This window comes from Phoenix dactylifera, chromosome 11 (assembly GCF_051530095.1).
Source record: "Phoenix dactylifera cultivar Ajwa chromosome 11, Ajwa_hap1_PhDact_Kaust_v1.1, whole genome shotgun sequence".
Classification (NCBI taxonomy): Eukaryota; Viridiplantae; Streptophyta; class Magnoliopsida; order Arecales; family Arecaceae; genus Phoenix; species Phoenix dactylifera.
In genome coordinates, this window is record NC_143200.1 from 7,067,309 (window position 1) to 7,094,801 (window position 27,493).

Consider the following 27,493-nt stretch of genomic DNA (forward strand, 5'->3'; position numbering starts at 1 on the left):
TTGCACTTTATGTTGTCACTATCATACAGATAATTCAAATAAAATCTCTCTTAGTAAATAGATTTTATAGTATGTATACATGATATATGAAAAGCAAAACAAAGACATTGAAGAAATAGATTTTTCTCATAAAATTCCAATAGAAACATATAATACAAATAAACCCTCTACTATTTGGTATTTGTTTGAACACCCTAAAGAAATGTAGAAAACTCCAACATTAATATTTGACAAGAGCTATGGAATTATTTTATGAATACTATTTCACAAAATCAGATAGTCGCTATTAAGGTCTTGTTGACTATTTTACCCTTGATTTATTCAATTTTCTCTACCTTCTAACTTGATTAAATTTACCATATTGTCATGTATCAAGTAAGTTTTTGCAATCCATGGCACTTATCAATAAGCAGCAATGACTTCTATCCATAGAAAAATAAAAGAAAATATAGTGGCGACTTTCACTTTAATACTTGATCTCAACTTGAAAAGTTTGTCGGTAATAATTATCAAGATATTTTATAATTAACCTATTTTGCTTGAAGTGTGCAACATAAGTAAACTTTTCATCTAAAAAAGGCAAAACCACACAACTTGTAACATGCAGCTAAACTTTAGGATGGGGTATCCGAATTAATAATCTGTACTATTTGTTGATCTTGTAGACTTGTTTAACAAATTATTAAATAATGATTATTTATTGATAATTAAACAAAAGGTTTATACTTTGTACACTTTGATGTAGTTCTTTATATTCCAAAATATTTTTGTACAAATATTTTAAAATATAAAAAGCTTGTTGAATTGCACGTTTCTTATATTGTTTTATGGGATAAATTGCATTATTTATTTCCTGGGATGAAAACCATCATAGCTTATAGGACAAATTATAATTTTCTCCATTTTCTTTCTAAATTTTGATTACCTATTTTATCTTATTTTACTTTCCAAAGTCTCTGTAGGTCAACTATTCATGATCTAGGGGTTTAATATTCATTCCTATAATTGGTTATTAGGAGTGCCTCCTTTATTTTCCTGTTACCCATTAGTCAAACCCTTAATTAATGAAATTGATAGTTTGACCATCATTACATAAGAAGAAATTAAAAAATTTAGTGATCAACTAACGTACAATAATATACTTATCTTATTTGTTTGAATTTTTTTAATATTATTCATTCTATATTTAGTTATTTTCTATAAGAAAGAAATGTGGAAGTATGATTTTCATTATCTCTACAAGATTGCCGCTAAAAAGAAAAAGACATGGCATTAATTTCTAACATATCAAATTTCAAGTATACCACCATCACCATTGTTGCGGTACCTATTTGATAATATTAGGTCAACAGGTTATTAAATTGCATAATTCTTGCATGGTAGTACGGGATAAATTGCATTATTTGTCGCCTTTTGAGGTGATAAAAACCAATCCTGTGAAAAGTCCCACATAGGACTGTACGCGAAAATTTTTAAATATTTTTTTAATAAATCCACTAGTTCAAGGCTTCAACAACTATTTGGGGAAATAAAGAAAAGTTGCAAGGGGTGTTTGACGTACGGTGAAGGTCCGGGCATCTGGAGAGTCCCGCGCAAGGGGTGTCTCCGTGTCGTCCGAGCGCTCGAGCGAGCGAAAGAGAGAAGAAGAACTCCCCCAATCTCAGATGCCCTAGAAGCCAATCCTCGCTCCCCACGCTGCGACCATGGAAGAGGACAAGGGCGACGCCGCGACCGCCGGCGTTAGGGCTTCCTCCTCCTCCTCCTCCCCCCTCCCCTCCGCCCCGGCGCCCCTCGCCTCCTCCTCCAACCCCCCAAAGCAGGCGCCGCCGCCGCCGCCGCCTCCGGAATCAGCCAGCCAGCGGCTGCGGTTCACGGTGGAGCTGCGGCCCGGGGAGACCACCATCGTCTCCTGGAAGAGACTGGTCAGGGATTCCAGCAAGGGGAGGAATGTTTTCCCTCCTCCTAGTGGGGCCGAACCGGCCTTCGGAACCCACGCCGGACCGGCTGCTGCGGTAGGGTTTCACTGGCTTCAATTTTATTCCCTTTGTCCCTTTTGCTTTGATGTTGTTTGAGATTTGTGTTGCTTTTGCTGTTTCTAGGGTTTATACGATTACTGATTGTTTTCTCTGTGCTGTTGTTTTGGATTCGAGTACTCGTAGTTAGATCATAGATGGGCTCAGGGTGTTTACAATGTGCCTTCCTTGGACTTCCTCAGTTGTCTTATTTTTTGTGATTGTGTTAAGTTGCCTTTCTATCGAGCGATTCACATCATTGTCTGCTTCTGAATTCAGTAGCGTTATCGTTAGTATCTCTGGGAAGAATGAGGTGGGATGCTAATGTTAGAGTGGTTAAATTGAGTAGATAATAGGAATACGAACATATTTGGGCATCTCATATTTGTTAGAAGAGGACATAATATTGATCCTAACCTGTTGAGTAGTCAGTGGTGGCGCCAGGATTTTACTTGAGGGAGGGAACTTAAGATGTTTTTAGAAGATATGTTTTGATAAATTCTTTTCTACTAAGTTTCTGTTGATAACCTTTATGCCATGTCTCTTAGTTGCGTTTTAGAATTGTGTAAATATATCAATAATTAAAATCAATACTAGTACTCCACAGGGATCATTATACATAATATTTGGATCCATAAATACTTGGGATGTCCAATACAGAATTGAATAATATTTTCAATATGTTAATTAATTTTACTTAACATTATCTTACTATCATAGAAAAATGTTAAAATACTGTTGTTATGACATTTCTTATGACGATATCATGTAAAAAGAAGCGGCAATAAAACATACAAGAAAAAAAAATACATACGAGCATAGATAGGATGTAAAAGATTAATATAAATACATACTTGGGTTGTTCTTCTTGGTTTTTATTTGAGAACCAGAATAGGAGAAAACCTAGCCAAGAATCAGGTGAGGGCAGGACTCAAACGTAGGTCATTGGTACTAACCCCCAAGACTTTACCATTTGTACTAGTTGGCATCTTGGGGCTCTTCATGCATGAACTCTGAAAATAGAAAATACCAATTATACTCATTGAACGATGATAAAGGAATGAATTTTTTCTAAAAAACAAAAATAAGTGAACAAGATGGGGTACAAAACATTACTATCTACCACTTGTGCAAGAAGGGTGGAAAAAGCAAACTAAATTATAAAAAAAAAATAATGAGCCAAGAAAAGAATCAGTAAAATTATAAAATATGCCAAAAAAATGAAAGAAAAAAATGTCACTGATTATATGTTGGTTGGAAGATGGACGCTATTTAGTTGTTGTTGGGAAAAGAAAATTCAAAACACAATCAAAGTATCTTAATTAAAAATGTTAAAGATCAGTAAATAAAGAAATCTTTTCTTGAAATTCTGATGTTGCTCATCCTCATCTTCTTCCATAATATCTGAAATCCGGTGTTGAATAAGATGTTTTAGAAATTGGGGATAATATCAGTTTCTATTCTTTGTTTTGCGAGAACTAACCAAAATTTTGTATGATTTAAAGGGCTGTTATTATTGTCTTCCATATATTTTAACAATCCATCACATCCTTCTATATAAAGGTGGACACTTGTGATTAATTAAGCAGATCTCAGGTTTATCAAATAAATAGGTGAATGCTCCCCCCCCCCCCTCAATCTGCACTTTTATGCTTCTAACAACTTGCCTAGGGGGGCCAAACTCTTTAATTAACATAGATCTAGACTATAGATATACAAGAAAATTTCACTGTAATCTAAAAAGTAATTGATCCCCTACTCCCGTACCTGACTTTGCTCCTGCAAGTAGTGATAATGGGAATTGGAAAAAGCAAGGTTGCTAAACTGCCTAGGCAAGGCTAGGTGGTGGACCTCCTGTAAAGACTAGGTGCATGCTTAGGCGCTTCAGCAACCGCCTAAGGATGAAGGCCTATCAAACTTTTATGATGCATACATTTAATATCATATGCTAAATAAACATTTGCATATGTCACACACACACACACGCGCGCACACTTTTTTCACCAAATTTGACATCATGAAACCTAATTTTCACACTTAAAGTCCAAAGATTAAAGTTCACTAGAAGGAGGAGACCAAGAGCAGCATTGCTGCCGCTATAGCAGCTAGCAGGGTTGTAGAACAAATATTGGCAGTCAGCATCTAGCTAGAAGCAGGAGGAGGGTCGGAATCATCAGCCAACAGGCCATAGGTTCATAACCAACAGCTAACCATTAAGGAGAAGGAGGAGGCGGGAAATATAAAAGGAATAAAGATCAGGAAAAAACTGAAAAGGTCAGGTGAAGAAGGGAAAGGAGTAGAAGAGAGAGAGGAATAAAAATCATAGGAAGGAGAAGATGGGATTACTTTGAGAAGAAAGATAAACATAAATCTGGCAGTAGTGCTGGAGCCGCTGCTTATAGCTATTGGTTGCTCAGCTCATGGCTGCTTCTAGTGTGGTGGTAGCACACCCTCCTGCATGTCCCATATGGGGTGCAAATAGGGAAATAAAATGGTAAAACAAACTGTTAAAGAACTGGGTTTGAAAGTGGGCATGGCCCAGGTAGCCAGGCTAAATAAAGTGCCTAGGTGGCCCCCTAGGCGTCTATGCAGTCACTCTCAATTTGGTAGATTGATTTAAATTGCCATTTAACAAGGGCCTTTGGCTTTTTCTTTGGGTCCAGACCGTGGAAGATGAGCTAAAAGATGCAGTAGCACCTCCAAATCGATTTAGTGCAGTTATTGAGAAGATTGAACGCCTGTACATGGTATGAGGCATTCCATATAGCTATCTTTTGGTCTAATATATCCATAGTATTAGAAGTTCATTAGTTGAACGTGATAATCCTTAATGTTTTATGTTGTTGGATTGTGACTGAGTGTTTGATAACTTTATTAACTCATGAAGTTCCTGGTTTCAGGGCAAACAAAGCAGTGATGAGGAGGATCTTGATGAGACTCCTGATGATGATCAATATGACACTGAGGATTCTTTCATTGATGATGCCGAGTTGGTTAGTTCATGTACCTTTTTAGTTTATTATAGAATTATTTATTGTTATGTCATGGTGTAATCTCGATGCTTTATGTTGACATAGTGTTTCTTTATACATGGACTTCAAACTTGGCTATCACAATTCACTACTATTCTATGACTTCATCATGGTATCGTAGCTATGATTTCCAGTTAAGTGATTTATAGTTTTCTTTTCTTGCTCATTGTTCATGGCCATATATCAATAAACAATTTTATTCATAACTGATGTTGTTAAAGAATGCTGAGGAAGAGTCATCTGCAAATTAATTTGATGGATATTTGTATCTCTCTATCTCAGATACTTTGGACAAAGATTTATTTATTTATTTCCTTTTTCTAAGGAAACATAGTGATAGTATAGTTGTTTATTGCAATCCATACGTAAACTTCCCCACAAGAGCATGCGGCAAAATCATATATATTGTTCTTGTTGAGATTTGGATTCAAGATCATGCAGAAGTTGGAAACTCTAGTATTCAATAGGTGTTCTTGTTCAATGTGCTTGCAATTAGCCTTGTCACCAAAGAATAGCATACTTCTACTAGATAGTTATTTTTCAGATAGATAAAATTTGCTTACAAGGGCTCCAGTCTGATTCTCTCCACTACTTCTACAGTAGAAAGGTTGTTGAAAGACTCCTTTTTCTGATAAAGTCTCAAGTCAACTCATTTATGACGCATTTAGGAATTAGGAGGTGAACCAAATCTGGAGGTGGTGTAATTATGTGGGCAAGATTGGGTGTTATGTTTTATAAGTTATAATGCAAAAGGATGCAAAAGGTTTTGATTTGGATATGCTGCTATGCAACATGGAACCTAAAAGTATCTGTTGTTTAAGAGCAACTTAAAACTGCCATCACATAATGTTTGTTTCTCAACACATAAGTTTATTTATACAACTTGAAATATATACCAGCAGTTGCTTGCTCCAAATTAGTTTGTGTTCTTATTCCCTTTCTAGTATTCTTGGTTTCAAAATAAAGCATACGATAGCAACTATTTTTGGCATTCTTCAATATTTGATTAGTTGGATGAATTGAAATAACTTGCAATTTTCAATAGCTAATGTAATTTATTTACAAGATATATCGACCACAATTAATGTAATCAACATTTATCCTTGTAAATCTGATTGGGTTATTTTTTGTTGGCTAATGCGCCTTCTATCTTATGTTATATATGGTATTCTTCCAGGATGAATATTTTCAAGTTGACAAATTGAGAACCAAATATGATGGATATTTTGTCAATAAAGGGAAGTTAGAACATGTGTAAGTGTCCTCTTGAGCTCTTCATTTGCAGTTATGATTGCATCTATGGCTTGCTATTTTTTTTTAAAAAATCTTGATATAGTGGTAGAATGACTTTCTAATATAGGTATTTCCTTTTGCCTAAAACTGCAGTCCAATTCTTAGTTGGATATGTTATATTTTTAGTTTTTCGACATACGAAACTTGAACTTCTTGTCAAGTCACCATCATTACATATTTTCCTTTTGGTGCTTATACATAAAAGTTTTCAATCTAGCAGACTGTTTATCATATTCTATAAAATTATATATCCCTTAATCCTATTTATTATTTGTTGTGCAGATATGTCCTTTCACATTCATACACATCTAAAATATACTTGTGCTGCTATGTCAAATTTATTAAAGTTTCTCATATCAGTTTTTCTTGTTGATGCCTGGGCACTTTGCATGAGACCTGCATCCTGTATCTTGAGGAACATTGCTCAATCATGTATCAAATTGCTTGTTTTTTAAATGGCTTCATAATCATGGATACAGGTAACCCACCACCAATTTGACCTTATTTGCTTGGAAATAGCTTCAAAGTTTACATATATCAGATGGCAATTTAAATGAGAGTTGTGTTAGATTTGAGGAAGTTCTTACTCTTATTTATGTGTAGGATTTAAAATAGTCCCGTATAGGTTCTATCAGAGGAACCCAATATTATAACACAAGTCTTGGATGTCAGAATTCTTTTGTTTGTAAACTTACAAAAGAACTTAGGCTATTTTTGGTTTGCAGGAAAGAAAAAGGAATGGACATGGGTATCTGAATGAAACTGGAAGTTAGGAATGGAAGGTAGGGAACTGGAATCATGATTTCTATTCCATTGTTTGGATGCAAGATGAGGAATGCATGGAAAAGAAAAACAATTCATTTCTAATATTTAATTTAGCTACTTGTATATTAGAATGTAATCAATATTATATTAACTTTATAAATATATCACTAATAAGGAATAGAACTATGTTTTGTAATAATGATCCTTATAAGTGTTTTGGCCTTCTATTATCTTATATATCTACATGTTAAGTTTTTAAGTAAATATCATTATAATGTTATAATGACAAGTTATTTTATATTTCTTAGTTATTTTTATATTTTTATTTATTATGTATACTTTTCTTTTGACTTCATATTTTTATTTTTAATTCATATATTTTTAAGTTACATTTTATTTTATTGATAATTTTATCATACTATTTATTTCTTTTTATATTAATTATTTTTTATATTATTAATATTCAAAATTTTATTAATATTATATTTTATTTATTTTTGTTATGCTCTTTGTTCCTTTTTGTTCATATTTTGTAATTTTTAGTTAACATTTTTATTTTATATTCTTTGGTATTGTAATGAGGTATGCTATGCTCGTTTTTCTATATTATTTTTTATTTTTAGTATTTATGAAATGTATTTTTATTTATATGTTTTACTTTTTTTTCCTTTTAACATGCATTGCACAGTGCTCATTTATGAGTGTGTAAGAGATACTAGAGTTTTATGTAGCAATTGATAGAGTATTACAAATGCATGCTACTTGATATTTTTTTCCATTCCACTCCAAGGCTCATTCCAAAAAGAGCGTTAGATGAAAAGCTTTGAGGCTGCTCCCCTTAAACCAAGGTGGTATTTGTGGCAATGGAAGACAAAAGGAGGGCATGCTATTGCAAGAACTCAAGGTTCGTAGGAGGAAAGTAGCACACAATTTATAAGCTTGTTAACTTCTAACCACTTAAGAAATCACAACCATTTCTGCCATGGGGAGTTTGAAGATGAATACTGTTTTGAAATAAGAAAAAAAGAAGATAGATAACAATCACAATGCCTAGCATGAGAATACTTTAAACAGCTTGTAAGATTTGGAAAAGGCTTTGGAAAACTAAAGATTTGGAAAAAATCGGTTTCCTGACCATTCAGATTGTAGGAAAACCAAGATATTATAGAGATGAATTTTCCAAATTTGGCTAGATTTTTTTCCTTTTTCCTGGAAAACCTTTTCCTTTCCGTTTTTCCTTTCCACTTTTTTCAGAACAACCAAGCATACCCTTTGGGCAATTTCTTCTGAGGTTTGTTGACGACTAGGAAATTGCCCAGAAAGCTCTCCAAAAGTAGCTAGATTTTTTTCCTTTTTCCTGGAAAACCTTTTCCTTTTCGTTTTTCCTTTCCACTTTTTTCAGAACGACCAAGCATACGCTTAGGGCAATTTCTTCTGAGGTTTGTTGATGACTAGGAAATTGCCCAGAAATCTCTCCAAAAGTAGCCTATGGAGGTTGCCTGTAAATAGTATGCCTGTTGATGACTCCTGATCCAGTTAAGACTCCAGCTAGCTAGCTTGCTTGCTTTTAAAATCTTACTGCTTTATTTCACTCAGATGATTACGAGCATGCCCCTAGCTATATAATGCATATAATTTCTATGTTGTCTCAGAACGGTTATGAGAAATAGACTTGCAGGATCCCTCCTCTAGAAGAAAATAAATGTCAATCCTTTAATCAGATTCTACATAGAATCTCATGAAATTTGGTAGACTACTATACTGAAATCTTGATGAATCATTACCTATCTGGTCTATCTATGGATGTCTGTAGCCATTTCCTTCAGCTCCTGTATTCTACAACATCAGCGACAACAAATATCTTCAACTTTGGTGCATCATGATATCACCCTTGAACCTCCTAATCATTTGTTTTCTGCACAAATCAGCAAAGATGTAATAGCTACTGTTTTTTTTCCAAGCTTCATGTCCTCCATAGTAGGGTCATTTTATTTGATTTGTTAGAAATTAAAAAAAATAAAATTATGCTCTTTATATGGTTGCAGTATTTGATTTTTTATTGGTTGTCTTTGGACTTGGGAAAGAAGACTCCTTGTTTCTCTTTACCAGATGGAACAGATCATAGATATTGGGTTTTCTTCTTTGAATTCATGTAAGATGTCACCGTGCTGCATTTTCTTTTTGTTTCCTTCTGCTTCTTCCCTGAGGTTAGGAAATTTTCTCTGCCTGCATTCAGTGAAGAAACTTATCTGTGCTTGTAATACTTGAATTTTTGTTCTTAAAAGTAGAGTGTGCAGCATGCATTTCTTGAAAGAGGCAGTTGGGTTACTTAAGGTTGCACCTTGTTAATTAGTATTGGAGAAGTTTTTAGGCAAACTTGGACTTGCTTCCCTTCTGTTCCAAGTGCTTCATGGCCATAATCACCTTACATTTGTTTTCATATGTTATGTGTATGTTTATTTATTTAGGGTTTTTTTTGGCATGCATAGCCACCTGAATATACAAAATTGTATGAATACCCTCGTAAAATTACTATTTGCATGTATATCCTTATAAAATACTTATTTTGCATGTATATTTTCTTTTTTTTTTGCATATGTACCCATGCCATCTAACGGTGTTAAAAAATAAACAGCTTAAAATTAAAATGATTGAAATACCCTTATGGGTAGATATGCAAAAAAAAAAATTATATAAGGATATACATGCAAATAGTAACTTTGCGAGGATATTCATATAATGTCTCATATTTAGAAGGTTATACATTCGAAAAATTCACTAAAAAAAGATCAAAACTTGGTTGAGACTTACCAAATCTTTTATGATTCAGTTGGATCAACAAGTCAGAAAAAGGCCAAGTCCCCTTGTCAACTTTCTTTATTTAAGATCTTAACTCGGTCAAGTTGTAATATTAGGCGATCATTTTGGTAATACTATTCTCCATATGATTTTGACATAATTATCATTATCGAGTCCGTGATATCTATATATTCTTCATTATGTTAAAAGACTAAAGCATATCAAACTTAAATTAATTATAGATGCTTAGATTAGTAAAATATTGTTAGTGATTTGAAAATGTTGAGTTGTTTGTTTATTGGAGCGAGAATTTTGTAAATGCAACATGATTTATTCTATAAGAGTTGATATTAACATGAGATCATGCGACATGATAATATTAATATTTTTTTGTGACCGTTTTTTATTAAGAACAATTGAATTATCTTTATTGGATTTTGATTATTTTTATTGTATTTTTTAAGTGTATTTCCTCCTAAATATGCAAAATTGCATGAATTTTCTCACCTTATAAAGTTTTTTTTTGCATGTCTCTCTATAAGGGTATTTCAATCATTTTAAATTTAAACTGTTTATTTTTTAACAGCATTAGATGGTATAGGTACATATATAAAAAGAAAGAAAAAGAAGGGTATGCATGCAAAACAAGTATTTTATGAGGGTATACATGAAAATAGTAACTTTACGAGGCTATTCATGCATTTTTGCACATTTGGGAAGGTGTACATGCAAAACACCCATTTATTTTTGCCATGTACTTACATAATTTTGTATATGTTCATCTATCTACCTGTTTGTTTGTCTATCTATGCATCTAGCTAGCTAGCTAGCTAGCTATTCGGAGATATGTGTATGTAGGTATAAAAACATGTATAGATGTATGTATAGGTATATGTATGTGCTTGCAAATATGCACATGTTTATCGATGGGTCTTCCAGGCATTCCGAGGCCTGTTTGTCTACTAGCGGTCACCCAGGTACCTTGGTGTTGCCTATGTATGAATTATGTGGACATTCTTGTTATATCAATTACCTAATCACCTTGTTTATTTTTAAAGGGTGTCCTAGTGATGCAGGTGGATGTGCAGGTGCATGGACGCCATACAATTTGCATGTCATTTTTAGGATATTAAGTGGCCGGATTTGGAAAAGTTATTAAGATGAAAGTTTCAGGTCTCTTTCTCTTCTTTCCAATAAGCCCAAGAACATTAAAATCAGAGTTATGGTTGGATAGTTATAGGTATTTTAAGAGGCATATGTCTTTTGACCTTTTAAATTATCTAATTCTCTAAGAGAATTTGGTTTTGGCTTTAATGTCTTTTATTGCGTGAGTTACCCATATCAAGGTGACTCTTGACCTTTCATTTTCTTTTGTCTTTTCATGTTACCCATGACTTGCCTATAAATAGTCATGAATTGTAATGAGGAGGCATCCAAGCTTTGAATGAAAGATATCTTCCTCCTTTGCAAAGAAATTGTTCTTGTCTTTTCTCCCAGTTTCTTTGGAGTGCAAATCGATCCAAGCGGTATCACCTAGTGTACGAGGCTTGCCATAGTAGGATCTAGGGAGAGTTAAATGTATGCAACCTTATGCTCGTATGGTTGTTTCCGTGATTCAAACTCATGATACCCAGGCCACAATGGAGCAACCTTATCGTTGCACCATGGCCCGCCCTTTGATTACCTTATTTGTCTTTACTCATAGTATTTTTCTGTGGTAATGGAGAGGTTTCTAAGAAGCTAAGATATAGGTCATCTCGATTGGTGATTAAGATCAAGTGAATTAAGATCTCATTTTTATTTCAGCTGAGATTGAAAGTAGGGAAGAATTGAAGACTAAGATTTTTTTTGATTTTGATCAATATGTTAGATTCAGGATATCAGAATCTTGGCTGATATAGTAAAACCGATATTAGCAAATATTTTGAAGCATTATTTTTGAGATTTATTAATTAAATAATCTATTTGAAGAAGTAAAAGACATTGGAAAATGTTGGCTGATATGATGATATCGTAATGGTTGATGTCTTCGAATATCTCAGTTTCTATCAGCTGGGATTGTAAGGTCTGAGGTTTCTTGTATATTGTGTCCGTGAATGCCCAATACTGATACAAACCGAGATCTTGGCCAAGATGAAAACCTTAAGTGGCACCTATGATGCACTTGCCGAGATTAGGAGACAATTACTATTAAATATCCTGCATATTAGCTCGCATGACACATGCTAAGAGAACTCCTTTTAGGAAGATCGATGCTGTAAGCTTGTAAATTGCCTTCAAAATGAAATGGACCTTCTTTCTTTCCAATGAGGACATTAATGGGACATTTGATTTATTGCTAATATCAGCAGTCTTAATTAAAGCTGCATTCCTTTAACATTAATTTGTTGTAGCATAAATATGTTCAGGGGTTTAATTAAATACTTTTGTATGACATTTGTTGATGTCTTGATTAAAAACTTCAATCTTGTGCCAACAACTATAGGTACCTATAAATGTAGTCTCTGAAATTTCGGGGTCATATAAATTAACAAGATCTAATTTTGGCACTTACCATTTCTCGAGTGACAATAGCAGACAATGCATGCCTTTCAGTGATATTAGTTTGATAAATAATAATGAAGAAGACATCTTTATACACTGTTTTCTTTTTATATCAGTGAGCCTATGGCATCATTTAGTGTGGCACCAAAGAAAAGGAGAAGAAAAGATTCAACAAAAGTTTACAGGAAAAGGGATCATCAACATGGTCCCAATGAATCTGTAAAGATGGGTAATATGCGAATCAAGGCTGCAGCAAGGAATGCACCGTTGGTGGGGAAGAAATTATCAAGCACTGCTGATGTTCTGGCTCTTCCATATTTCGAACATTATTATGAGGAAAGTAAACCTGTAAAAAAAATATTAAATGCCCCTGCAGGAGCCTACAAAAAAAGGTCTTCTGATCTCACCTTGCATTTGGAAAATCCTCCATCTGTGAAAGTACCAAATAAGGATGTCCCATCATTACCCTTGGAATCAAAGGATTTTGATAAACATAAAGCTGTTGTGATACCATCTGATGACCTTGTTCATAAATCAAGAGGAACGGGCAACTCTTTGGATCCCATGTATCAGGCATCTCAGGACAAAGGTGTTTCTTCTCAGGTTGAATTTCAATCTAGGAGATTGCTGAATGGTGAGATTGAAGAATTATCAGCTAAAATACGGCGCAAGGAGAAACATGGAACTTGTGAATTTCCTATGCAAGCAGTGGTAAGCACTTGGAATAGCTAGATATTTTAGAATTCACGCCATTATTTGTTTTCTGCAACATGATTTTTTTCTGTTTTCTCTGCTTGACTAATACTTTCTTCCTCAAATTTCTTTGTAAACAATTATTCTTGCTATGACCTCTTGTTCAAAACTTTTTATCGACTTGTTGGTGTTGTACTTGCTGCTCTTAACTTTACATATATAAATGGCTTACAGTTCTTCGGCACAAGTTTCCATGGGCTGTCTTTTCAGCTTGGACCTCTCTGACAATTTTCCCTGATGTAGCTAAAGGGCCCTACCATCTATAACCATTTATAACTTGGGACACAGTTTATGATGTCCTAAGCATTAAATCCTGTTAGAATGCTGCTAAGTGCTGCAGAATCAGTTGATTTTTCCAGTAATGTGTCTGTTATCAATCATGTTAGAAATTCCTACAATTTTATTATTTTGAAAGTTGCATTCTTGGTAGGATGATGTAACTGAATGGTAGGAGTTTTTCTTCATCAGATACCCTCGAGGATGGGTATCAGTGTTTCTGCTTAGCTACAGATCTAAGAACTAGAATGATAGTTGATTTTTGTGCTTTTAGTTTCAAATCTCCCAATCTTATCAGCTTTATAGAAATTCGCTCTGGCATTCTCAGAACAAATGGTTCAGCACTAAACTTTTTGCAGTGTTGTGTCATTAAAAATAAAAGACCTACCTCTCTAAGTTGTTTTAGTTGTATTTATATAATGATAAAGAAGAATGTTTGGAGTTCTGGACGTCCATGGTTTGTGATGTGCCAGATTTATCATCATATAAAAATCATTCCTATCTTGATTTCTCATGATCTCCGTAAGTGCTACACAAGTGGGTGCTCCTTCATCATCTTTCTATTCTTTGGGTAGGCCGGGGAAACTCTTGAACTTCCTATTATTGTTGAATTGTAACTTCCAGCTTATTATGCATTGATCCCAATATTTCCATTTATGCAAAATTGTTCTTACATGCCTGAATTGTCTTAAATGCTTGACATTTTGATCCATTTTATATTGGACAGTTTCACTACTGTTGTTTAAGTCTTATAGAAGTCTACCAAAAGTAAGGTTCGTCGAACGAATATTAGGATCCGTATCGGTTGGCAAACGGATTGGTATGGTATCAGTACCGGGATCCATACCGGTCGGCGGATGGATCAATACGGTATCGGTATGGTACTAGTTCGGTACCGTAGCGATATACGGTACACTTGGGCATGCCGGTACGGTACCGGCACCGGCATGCCCTTTTTTTGAGTTTTTTAAGTTTAATTACTTGGTAATCAATCTTTTTAAACTTTTCAGTAATTTTAAGTCCAATTTGATATTTTTTAATATTTTTTGATGTTTCTATGATTCTGGTTTAACCTAAATGATACATCTTGTTATTTCAAAATGATATAAAACACAAAAAGATTAGTAAGATGTTGCATGCTAGAATAAGCATTATGAAATATACTTAAATTAAGTAGTGAGGTAAAAAATATAAAATAATATAATCAATTACATATATATTTAAAGTACAACATACATATCGATATCTAAAATCTTTTTGAGTGGCGATGTCTCTCGTAGATATCCAAATTATTAGCATAATCAGAAGGCACATCAGACCACCCCTCTAACTAAGCAGCGTTGTAGTCTTGTATATTCATCTAATAAGGATCATGCTCCGAATTATAAGCACTCTTGGATTTCTCGCTGAAGCTCTAGCTCTGAGGTATTCTTTGACTAATAAGCTGGCTGATAAAACGGTTGTGAAGGAGCCCATCCGAATAAGTTGACAGCAAAATCCGACTCATAAGATGCTTCGAGCTGCGTAGGATAGTAGCTACCGGAAGATGTCTCAGACGCACCATATTTATATCCGTATCCGTTTGGGTTATAGGCTGTCTGTAGCTGTGGGTGATAGGATTCAATGTAGGACTCGAAATCTGATACGCCTATGGATTCTACTCCATATGTGAGATCATCTGCAGCTACATCGTATCCTCTTGAATGATGTTGGGGAGCCCGTCTGTTATATGGAATCGGATCCTCGTAAGTTCCATCAGATTGTGCACCGTGGTCTCTATTCTGTGTAGCATGCATAAACTGAGATTCATCGATGAATTGAAGACCATCCTGCGGCTGTTCCATAAATAGCAGTCTCATGTCCACTCCCTCTGGCCAGTAGATCCTTGACCATCAGAATTGTTGCTTCTAGTCTCTGAATATGAGTAAACTGGCTCCTCTATACTCTTCATTGGAGTTGTGGGTGCCTTTTGTTTTTCTTTTTTGATGTACTGGGCGGCTATCTTCTTTATCCTTCGTGCCACTCGTTGCTTACTTACCCTTCGTGCCATTCGTTGCCTACTTACCCTTCGTGCCATTCGTTGCCTACTTATCCTTCGTGCCATTTATTGCCTATTTATCCTTCGTGCCACTCGTTGCCTGCTTATCTTTCATGCCACTCTCTGCTTGCTTACTCTTGGTGCTCCTCTTTGTCTGGCTATGTTGGGAGGATGTATATCGCCCTTTTGACCGAGTCGATCGGGTAGCATGGTGGTCTTGTTTAAGCATCTCTCGATCATATCTCCAAGAGGATGTCTCGGACAAGGAGTCATATGGTGACCGGCTCTTCTGTGGCTGTGGCTGATCAGCTAGAAGGATGCGTGGAATATTTTTCTGCTCATTGCCCTGCATCGATCCTAGTCTCATTAGCTACGAAACTGGCCGGTCGTGGAGGCAATCCTCGCTTATCAAGCTCCAGTTCCTACTGCCGGCCCACAAGCCACCCGATCATAGGATCATCCTCATCATCAAAGAAAGCATTATGGATCGAATCTCTGTACTTTAGCTCCACTTTCTCTCGAATTCACTTCAGTTTCAATCTCAGTTTGTGGATGAGGCATTTCTGTGTCAAACGGTTTCTCTACTTGCTGTGGATAAGGGCAAAGGTGAACTAGTTGTGCTGACAGCTACTCGAGGAAACTGTCTGGGAGAGCTCATAGCTAGCTACTTTAGATTTTTTGCGGACAAACCAAAATGTCCTCATGTTGCAAAAATATTGAATAAAATTACATATAAGATAGTATTATATTAGTAACCATCTAACGCTAGGTAAATATCCTCCTGATGTGTAATTTACATGGACAGCTACCGAGACTCCAAAACTGTTAGTGCCTTTTCTAAATATTTTGGTCTGTAAAAAAGAACCATGTTGTAATATGTTAATAATTGAAGATACCAGTTAACTTATACATGTCACTTAAGTTAACTTACCTCTTTTTGATATAGGACTGCAACTTTTGGATTAAGCTCTATCTTGTAAATCACATTTCGCAGAGTGGCCAGAAGTTTGTCATCTATATCGATTTCAGATACGGTGTATTGAAACCTCGGATTCAGGTAGTATGCTGCAAATAGAGTTCGTTATTGTTCTAGTAAAATTGTACAAGTACATGAGCACTCTAATTTTCAATTTTCTTGCTTACGTGCTAGATGCAAGTTTCTATCCATCTGATAGTCCTATCGCTGCTCAACGATGTCGATGTACTCCTGGGCATACGTCGGATCTGCCTCCTTGATCTGAGTCTTTTTTCTTTCCATAATATGATACAAGAAGCCCATTTGGGTTTCCTCTCGCTGTCTACGATTTGAAGCATTTTATACAATGGTTTGATAGCCTTTAATATCGTAGTGGCCCTCTGCCAGAATATGTCTTGTCACTAAGTCCTCGACAATGCTTCCTTCAGTGCCAGCCCTCACATATCTACTTTTCTGCCACTCAGGATTGACAAACATCTGACGTAGGGCTGCTTTCCTCTTAAGAAGGCTATCAATTGCAACGTATTTGGTAGCAAACGGTGTGACTTCTAGTATCAAGATCTCTTCCTTTGCATACCTCCTCATTAGTGAAAGGACCCATGTATGGTTATAAATGTATCTGATGATGGCTCTGCAGTTCGGTGGTCCATCTCTTTTTTCTTGAAAATTCTTTCCTTCATTGCTCTGAAATTAGAAAAATATTTTTTCATCAGCTACCGAATCTTCCGTGGACCTTTTCGAACAGATACGTCAGGAGAACCACCAGCTAAGTGCTGCTTCAATCTGGTTACTCGTTCTTTGAACTCTGTGTTGTATCAGTTGCACTTTCAATGGTGCTAGCTCGAGAGCATTTGTCCATGATCTCAATTAATGTCACGCTCTAGCTCCTTTTTCTTTGATGATTCCATTCTTGCAGGTTTATCAAGTACGTCAGTTTATCAATTATTAAAAAATAGTAAAATTAAGTTACGATGAAGATATTTTTTTACTGTCGAAAGTACATTTGATTTATCTAATGCATAATACTAATTTTTCATATTTATTTATGTATTTATATATTTTTAATAATTTTTAAATTTAGAAAATATGTTTAAATATAATAAATTCAAAAAATATGTTTTTTTACCTCAGAAAATACTTCTAAATTATGTAATATGCACCACTAATTTTTCATAATTTTTGGTATTAATTATATATTTTAAATTTTTTTTAAATTTAAAAATAATTTTTAAATATAAATATTTTAAAAAATTAATTTCAGCTCAGATCTTTGTACAACCCAATAATGAAATGCTACATATATTTTTTTAGGCCTGTGGGCATGCATCAAAGGCTACTTATTTCTCAATTTTTTTCAAATTTAGGCCTAGGCCACTATGCGCATGATCGTATTAAAACTTGAACAAATAGACACCAAATTTTGATGGAGAGTAGCTTGCATGCCCCTAATATGTTTTGGATTTTATATTTTTTCTGAATTTTATTTATATATATTTTATTTTTTTTCAATTTAAAAATATATTTTTAATTTTTTAAAATTATATAATCTGAAAATTAAAAATTTTAATATTATTGTGTAGATCATCTATAGATCTACAACATATAATAAATTCAAACCCAAATCAAAATTTTTGGCATGATCTCTTCTTATTTTGCAAATTTTGAGCTATTTTTTCAAGCCAAAAAAATAAAAATAGAGGGAATGAGATAAGGGAGAGGAAGCACACCTTATTTAGGCTTGGATCTTCCTTCAATTGCGTTGAATCGGTCGCAAATTGGGGTGAAGGAGGAGTTGTTTAGGCGTCTTAAGCCTAAACGAAGCAGAGGAGGTGTTAGGAAGGCTTCCTTTCAACAAGAAAAGCTAAGGAGAAGAGGCCCAGTTTCGAACTGGGTCGACTTGGTGCAACCGAACGGTTTGCACCTTCGAATAGAACCGACCGGTTTCGAACGGTTCCAGCCGGTTCAGAACCGAAATCATTTTTAATGGGCGAACTAAGCCAGTTCCCCACTGGGTTAGCTTGGTACGAGCTGAACCGGGCGGTTCGGTTTGGTACAGGCCAAGCCGGGTGGTTCAATCCGGTTCGGCCTACATTGACCAAAAGTCTTGCTACCATTTAATATCTAAACAACATTTTGCAATCTCTTTTACTTATATTAGATTACATGAAAGAAAATAACTGATCCTGAACTTCACCAGCTACATTCATTCTCTATGTACACTATGATTATATGCTGAGATTGATCCCTAAGTATTATAAATTTTATACTTCTACAAGTTAAATATGATATTCCAAGTCTAAAAGATATTTCTTGGACTTCTTTACTTTGTTTCCTCCATTCTTATTTTTACATGTTTATTCACTAAATTGAATTGATTGCTAATTCTTTTTCTATCTTTTACATATAGATTGATAAGTTCAAGCTATTAATCTCTAAGATAAATTATTTTTTCATCTAGTAAAGGTATATTGCTTTGAAACTATTTACCTCCTTGTTTCTGTTTGTGGAGGATGGCCTGTTGATTGAACAACTATGCTTTTAAACTTGAAAGAAACCCCTTTCAGTTTACTGAGAAAATCCAAGTGGAGGGTGATCTGGTAGAGCCCAGCACCTGGGAGATGTTGTACACCTGTTTGCTGTTTCAAGCACCTTGCTGCTCACCTTTGCCACTAGCAGCTTAGCTCTCATGTAGCACTACTTATGGCATTATTTTTGAAAACAGTAAAATCCTTTTACCCTAGTTTCTGCAAAACAATAGATCGCAGATGTTGTTCGCTAACGGCATCTTGTTCAATGCCTGGTAATGCAGTTGAATTAGATGATATATCACTTGCTGAGCACACCAGGTTCTTTCTTATATAGCATGATCTGTCTTTTGGGTGGTTACTTTATTTTTGATGTCTTGCAGCAACCAACATTCAGAAGGGTGAAAGAAGGCTCCACTGTTAGACCGAAAGGGACAACACTTGAACGAGCCATTCGAGACCTGGAAAAGATAGTTGCAGTGTGTAAGTCCTGATGATTCCAAACTGTAGTACTTTCTGTTGAAGATTTTCCTTATGGAATACCATTGGAAGTAATTGAGCTCTTGTTGTTATTGTTTAAACTTTAAAATTTTTCCTACAGCCAGACCACCAAGTATTGATGTTCAGGAAATGGATCCTTCATCTCAAGGAGTTAAAAGGAGGCTTCCTCAGGAAGTAAAACAGAAGCTTGCTAAAGTTGCAAGATTATCGGTAATTGCTAATTAATCTCATTCCTTGTCTCCTGCTAATGCTTTTAGTAGTGTTATATATAATGAAAACATTTTCCCATGCTGTCATGATCTTTTATATTTTTAACTCCATGATCTATCTTAGAGATCAAATTCAAGCCTTTAATGATTTACCCATCGTATCACGTATCTGCATGAATGATATTTAATAATTATCTGGAAGTATTTCATGATCAGTTTCATCTTGCACACTTGAGGCTTCCAATAAGCATTAAGGCCAAGTGGCTTCGTTGTTTGGAAAATATATGGCTTTCTAAGGAGATTCTGTTGTGTCTTAAAACAGTCTGACTAATGTTAGCAGCAATCATCTCAGAAAATTTTCAGCTGCAGGGGATGACGTGGATATTCTCTATGGAAACATTTTTTTGTTTTTTTCTGCTGGTTGGAGAGAGAGGGGGGGGGGGGGCTCCATGATTGATACCAATATTGATGCAATTCTGGTCATATTGTCTATTGTTGCATGATTTTATCAACTTCATAACTAATGAACTGGTTGTGGTGGTACATTGGGCTGATAATGTAATTCAGCACTGTGATTTGGCTTAAGAACTGTGAATGCAACGTCCTTGGATTGTGCTGACGATATCTTCTTCACATATGATCGCCCGTTCCTTCTTTTCTTTGGGGGCATGTTATACACAACAACCATCTGCATTGAGAGGTTCTATGGGAGTTGCAAAGATTGAAGCACGTGTGTTGTGCCAATGGCAGTATATGATTGGCACTGAATTTTGCACCAGTATGTCGGCACTTGGCACGCAGCACAGTTGGAAGATACAAATAACTTGCAAAAGATATGTAACTAGCATATTCCAATATGATTTAACAACTCAAGTTAAGTGCATACAGAATACATCTGCTTCTTTATGAAAGGAAGTTGGACCCTGTTTTTGTCAGTCAAATATGATTTCTGACTGATCTAAGCAAATCTGTCATCTTAGTTCATATTAAAAAAAAAATACCAATTGCTGATAAAGCTGGTCACAAACTTGTTATTATATGATCTGTTATTATATTGATTTTTTATCAAAAACCAATGACCAGAAGTTCAAACAAAGTAAGGGAAATCTGGCAGAGGTATAATGGAAACTGAATCCAACTAATTGCAGTTTATCAATTGTGTAGGTTTAGCAATATATGCAGTCTGACCGCATGCCAAATTGCGTCAATCTGCATTTGATAGTACCTACATAGGTTGGTAGTGATATGCACAACTATGTTGCTGTCATCTTAGAAATGATATTGTCTATGTTGTCTGGAACCTAGATCATCGGGGAGTTAACTTTAATACCCTAGCCCTTTAGGTATCCGCCTCTCAGAAACCTTTGGTGGCCCCTCCACATTCTAATATTAAAAAATAGGGTCCACGCAGAAGTTTAGGGTAGACTATATGAATTTTTTCTTGCTATGTTCTTATCGTTGTTTTCTGTCATTTGGAAAAATCCCATAAATTTTACTTTCGAGATGTCTTTTGGCTTTTATAATGAACTATATTTCAATGTTATTGTAGGCAAGCCAAGGTAAAGTTTCAGAAGATGATTTAATTGATCGTCTTATGGGGATTCTTGGTCACTTGGTGCAACGGAAAACATTGAAGGTAATATTTGGAAAAGCTAATCCCCACTGTATTCAGTGAATTATGTCATATTTAGAAAAGCTAATGCCAGATGTAGTCAGTGAAATATGATACAAATTTCCTGCTTTTATTATCTCACTTAGAAAATACTTTTGAAACTTATCTTTTTGCCCGTTTTCATGCATTTCAAAAATGACATCCTTTCAGCAGGATGACCGCACAGATCTGTTTTCCTGTGTGCACTTATATTTCTCCAAATAATAAATGAGAATACCATATATTTTTCAGTAAGCTTTTTTGGTTTTATTGTTTGATATATATTTAGGCATATTGCAGTAGGATATCATAGTCTCATTCTGTATAAAATTTTCTATATACTAATATATTAAATTGTATTACAGAGGAACATGAAGGAGATGGTTGAATTAGGTCTTTCGGCAAAACAACAGAAAGCTGATAGATTCCAACAAGTTAAAAAAGAAGTTCATGAAATGATCAGAGCACGTGTCTCAAACATGAAATCTAAGGTAAGCGCATAGATAATCAAAATGGAAGCATCATGTGCTCTTGTGAAAACAAACATAATTTTCGATAATTTTATAAGAACATTACTTTTAGATGATATATAACAAACAGCATGCATCTCCGAAGTTGAATTCATATCTTAAATTTTATGTTTAGGAAGTTGAACTTAACATGTACTACTTTATTTTGGTTATTACCCTCGATATCTAAATTCTTATTTCTTCAACATGGGGCTGAGCCACAGGATGCTTCAGCTGATGATTTCCAGGAAGTTATCAATAATGATGAAAGAAGAGCTCTAAAAGGAAAATATAGCATGGATTCTGCACTGGAAGACAAGATCTGTGATCTCTATGATTTATATGTTGAGGTACAAAGTTATCTGCAATTGATTTTTTTCTTCTTGTTTTTTTTTTGCTGTGGGGTTTATCTCGAAAAGAAAAGAGGGAAAGAGTGAGGTATATTCAAGAGGAGAGTGTTTTGGAGACTAGATACTATGCTGCGTCCTAAAACCTTTCTTAGGTTAATTGAAGTGATTGGAATGTGTCATGAAGGGTTCTCCTATGTTCCATGGTCCTATCTTAATTCGGAAAAAAAGAAAACCCTGCCTTTTGTTGGCCAGTTTAAAGTAACTCATATTTCATTAGTTATTTCTTATCATCATTTTGTTTCATTTCTAGCCTCCAAACTAAAATTGATTTTACAGTCCATCACATCACTTTCTAAACTATATTTCATTTCAGGGGATGGATGAAGATAAGGGCCCTCAAAGCAGGAAGCTATATGTTGAGGTAGGTCTAATCCTATATTTATATTTTAAACATTTTCTTGTATAATTCTGTCTGAGATCCAACCATGTTGTAATTATTGATCATTCAAATACTTAAATTTAGACATAATTGCTCTTATGGAAAAATTGTTAAGATTTTATACATTATAAGTTTTTTTTTTTTTTGTAGTTCTATATGACTAATTTTGATAATGAGCTGACTAATTTTGTTTACTTCAAGCATTAAATTTCTTGCTTTATTTTTGTTTTGATTGCATTTTTGTTTTTCTTGTTTCTAGAAATTGTGGATGGTTGCTGGCGTAACTGTCACTTCTTAATTGTTTGTTACTATTTTCTGGTAGCATGTCCATTCTTGCATTTTTTTAAGTTTCTGCTAGTGAAAATATTGCATTTCCCTCATTTATATCTCCTGATGCAGTCTTTTGATATGGCTTATGTTTTTACTTTTGACCCATGCTTTTTCCTGGATTCCAGCTCGCAGAGTTGTGGCCCCATGGTTATATGGATAATGTTGGAATTAAAGATGCTATATACAGATCGAAGGAGCGAAAGAGGGTGTTATACAGGCCGCATAAGGTCTTCATTTCCCCCTTTTTTTTTTCTTATGCGTATGACTCTCTCTTGTTCCATGAAACTGACCTCTTATATTGCATTAATTTCCGTACAACTATGAGTTCTTTCTGACCTATAATGCTAGTGATGCATAAATGAATTGCTTCAGACCCCTATCATCTCAATCACACTGTCATTTGCTTTAAAGAATTAATATTTTTATTTGGTGGAGTACTTATGTATTATCACTTCGAGATCTTACATATCACTGTTTTTTCTAGTGTAAATGGCATAAATCGTCTGCTGCAAGTTGCATTATAGGCTGAAATCTTCTTCTTGTAATTGGCAATGTCTTGTATCTGTGCCGGTGAAGTTGAGATTCATTAATGATTTTATGAAGGTTATGAAACATTTTTGATAGAAAACTGATGTTGAAAAAAGTGATTGGCAAATTGTATGTTAAAGTAGAAAGACAAGACCTTTCTTTGCATGAGATAAAGTCAAGTTTGAGTCATTGGCTAGGTTCTAAGTTTGGTTCCTAGGGAAGAGGAGAGAAACTCTAGATGTTCCTCTTCTAATGCTTGGCGATCAAATGAGGTTAAATGGAAAAAAATATAAATATAAAAAATATAAGGAAAACAGGTCTCTTAAAGAAGTCCAAAATCTTTTGCCCCATTTAAATAACTATCTTGATTGGAATAAGCCAACGAGATCATGCTAATTACAAGTCATATTCTTCACCTGCAGATTTCTCATTATAACCAACTAAGCAAAAAAGTTCTTGTATTTTATTTTTATTATTTTCATATTATTTACGTTTCGTTAGCAAGCAAACAAAGCATAATATGGCTGTGGAGGATGAAAATTAGTGCCACCTAGAAATTCATGTATATAAAATGGTAGTTGCGCCTACCCATTAATTAAGTCACAACATAGTGATCATCATGCATGTAAATAATGAAGACATGGAACTTCTGAGGTATTATAAACAGGAAAAATATCTGGTAAGAAAAAATGATTAATACAGTTAAATACAATAATGTTCAACTTATATACTTTACAGATAAAATGTTATTTGTCCTGGAGTGCTTTAATTCTTGGTTTCTTACTCATGCAAAGTGAGCTCTATAATTTATTAGTACTCAGCTCATGTGTTGGTGTCTACATGATTCCATCATACACATATTGGAATTAGTAGGGGTGGAAAAAACAACCCCAACTTATTTATGCAACCCACTTCAACTTGCCTAACCTGACGTGTTGACTGTTGTGTTCACAAGTCGGGTCCAGCCTAATCTACTGGTGGGTCGGGAATTTAGTACATATGATACCCTTATTTATGCTTTTTGTTAAAATATAATACATTTATAATTTCTTTCAAAAAGAAATATCTAAACCTAGCTTGACCCCCCCCCCCCCCCCCTCCTCCAATCTCTTCTTTCTTCTTTCTTTTCTCATTATTCTCCCTAATGCAAATGCTAACCCAATACCTTCCCTCTTCTCCTTCCTCTCCCATTTCCTTGTCCTCCAAGTAAACCCTCATTCGCCATCTCTCCCTCAAAAGGTGTTAGATGGCAACACCAACTGTGCATACCATTGGCAGTTCGCCAGCCCTTCCACATTGTCTGACACAAAGTGGCCTTTCAGAGGTGGAGTTGGAAACGAGAGCCTCTTGGGTGCCATTGTCATTGCACCGTCCTTCATGACTATCATCATGACGTAGCAGGAGGTGGCCTCCTTTCATGCACTCCTAAATAGAGTCATTGCATACATGGTTGTAGTAGGGTGGCAATGGGTTGGGTTGGTTGGGTCAGGATAGGGAAACACATGAAACCTTGATCCGGTACTCAACCCAACCTAGTGACCCTTCAACCCATTTGACTTTTGAATGTAAACTCAACTCAACTAAGCCTTAATCCCAAGCTAGTTGTGGTTGGCTGCATGAATCCTTTTCATCTATTCCGCTTGGTTTAGGTAGCTTTTGAATGTATTTTTAAAAATAAACATTGTTTGCAACTTTAGATTTGATCATTTCCCATTTTCATAAGTAGGAAACTGTAAAGTATTTAACTTAGGACTCTCGTGCGTGACCATTGAAGTATCTCTGCACAGATAAAGCATTTTCCCCTTCTTTAGGAGTCAGGATGGTTGGGGGGGGGGGCTCAAAATATGCTTTTTCTTGGAAGTCTTGATCTCTGATTAGTAGCAATGAGGCACTAAATTAGTGAAAGTTGGTGTAATATGGATTAGAGAATGTTATTTGATCACTTCTTCTTATTTGTATCCTTTTTTTTAATGATTAAAAAAATTGTTGTGATTTGCTTTGCTGCTTGCCACTTTTGTGTGCATGAAATGTCATCTTCAAATGTTCTCTTTGATGTAACTTCAGGTTCGTGATGAGGAGAGGATCAAGAGGAAAAAGTTGGCTGCGGCAGTTAGGGTAGAGACTAATCCAGCTGCTCAAGTATGGGCTGGACAGGAGAGACCAGTTACTGATTCTATTGGAGCAGTTCTCATTTCTCCGGGCAAGTTGGTATCCAATCAACCGCCTGCTTTATTAGGCAGAATTACTGATCCTACTCCACCTTCAAGTGATTCTGGACAGCAGCATGGATTGAAAAATCCTGACAAGGTTAGAGGAGGTAGCATGAGCATGATCCTTGAGGATGGCAGCAAAGCTGTTGTTGATATGAAAAAAAAGATGAAGAGGAAGTCAGAATCAGAGTTGGGGTACATCCATGTTCATCCACGTAAAGTTCCTTCGCAGCATACCAAGGAAAGCCACAAATCTCAAAAGCTTACAGATGACACAAATGTTAGTCAGCAGCCTAAACCGGTTATCCCACTACCTGGAGTTCCAGGTTCTGACCATGCAAGCTGATTCTGATTCATCATAGCATTACAGAATTACATGTTAATTATGAGTTTAGTTGTTTTCTTTTGTTTTGCACCCACGATCATCAAACAGAAAGATGGTCTTCATGTTCCCCTTCCAGCCAGTTCTTTTCTGAGCAATCATTTAATGTAATGCCGATTGCCTTCCCAATATTAACATGAGACCTATGGGCTTCTTTATTTTGCTTCTAACCAGTATACAAGATCATCGGCTACTATCTATTGTAGGGTTTGCCTAGTTATGCTGCTGCTGTGGTTCATAAAACCATATTCCGAGAATCCATCACTCTGTGGTAATCATGAACCTTGGGTTGAGCCATGTCACAGATGACAGAGTGACTGCAAATTGGTGATCACTCAGATTTAATGATTATGGTGCACTGGGTAGTCTACAATGCTGAGTAGAGCCTCCTCCTCAGATAAAGATGTCTCCGACGCGACCTCCCTTCAACTATTTTTCTTTTAGAGGATGAGCCAGTAAGCAACCTGTTACCTGCGTTTTAAACAATAGTTCTGCTCCTTAACCATAACTGCAGCCACTGTCGCCACCATCCCACCCCCAAAATCTCACGAGAAAAAGGGGAAGTTCTATTCTTCATCTAAAGTTTTGTAATAGATTGAATGCCCAAGGGATTCGTAGATATTGAGTGCTGATTCAGGCTAGACATCTTAACATCTTATGTCTCTCTCCATCAACATATTGCTTATTTTTCCACGAGTTTTCGAGTCTTGCCCACATAATGTTTTGATGGTTGCCTCCAGCGCATCGCGACGTTCTTATGTGCTTCATAATCTAAAGGCAAGCTGAATCAAGAGAACTGTTGGTTGGCGTCGTGGCAAGATCGAACGCAGTAAGTTATTGTTTTTAAACTAAAAACTTTGAGCATAGAAATTTTGGTTTTCTTGGAGCATGAAATCTTAGTTATTTCAATCCATTATTAGGTCTCTTGGTGATTCAACCTTTAATCTTTATCATGGACTGTCTGGTGCTTCATTATTTTATTAGAGAATGGTTTGTGCTACGCCTGCAACTGGGCACTGCTACATCAACCCAAAGCTCACTCAAAAAAGTAATTCAGCTGGCTGCAAACAACTAACGTTTGAGTAAGGTTTCTGAATTACTAAAGCATTTTTCCTGCAATTACAATCCTAAATATTTATTTCTAAGATGGTGGTTGCGGCCTGGTATAGTAGATAGGCTTGTTGACCCTGATTAATTGGCATTGAGTGTAATGTTGTACCGCCCATCTATGGTTTGATATCTCAGTCATTCATCACATGCTCCCTCTTGAATTAGTCATGCATGGCCGCTCAAAGGATAATGGAAGATACCCCACAAACTATGTGACCATGACTCTGGTGCCAACTCCTGCATGTCATGCATTTGAGCTCT

General features: G+C 35.5%; 1 protein-coding gene across 2 annotated transcripts; it reads left to right on the forward strand.

Moving 5' to 3' along the window:
- Positions 1-1,509: 1,509 nt before the first annotated feature.
- On the forward strand, positions 1,510-26,251 carry LOC103718710 (ubinuclein-1-like). Of its 2 annotated transcripts, XM_008807638.6 has the most exons (13): positions 1,510-2,012; positions 4,676-4,759; positions 4,913-5,005; positions 6,222-6,298; positions 12,562-13,156; positions 19,397-19,496; positions 19,615-19,724; positions 21,273-21,359; positions 21,740-21,865; positions 22,108-22,233; positions 22,607-22,654; positions 23,128-23,229; positions 25,595-26,251. In XM_008807638.6, the coding sequence occupies exons 1-13, from the start codon at positions 1,704-1,706 to the stop codon at positions 26,084-26,086; spliced, it is 2,349 nt and encodes a 782-aa protein (XP_008805860.4). In that variant the 5' UTR covers positions 1,510-1,703; the 3' UTR covers positions 26,087-26,251. The 2 variants fall into 2 exon arrangements, with proteins under 2 accessions (XP_008805860.4, XP_008805861.4); XM_008807639.6 differs by lacking the exon at positions 4,676-4,759 and having other exon boundaries at positions 1,519-2,012.
- The last annotated feature ends 1,242 nt before the right edge of the window (positions 26,252-27,493 follow it).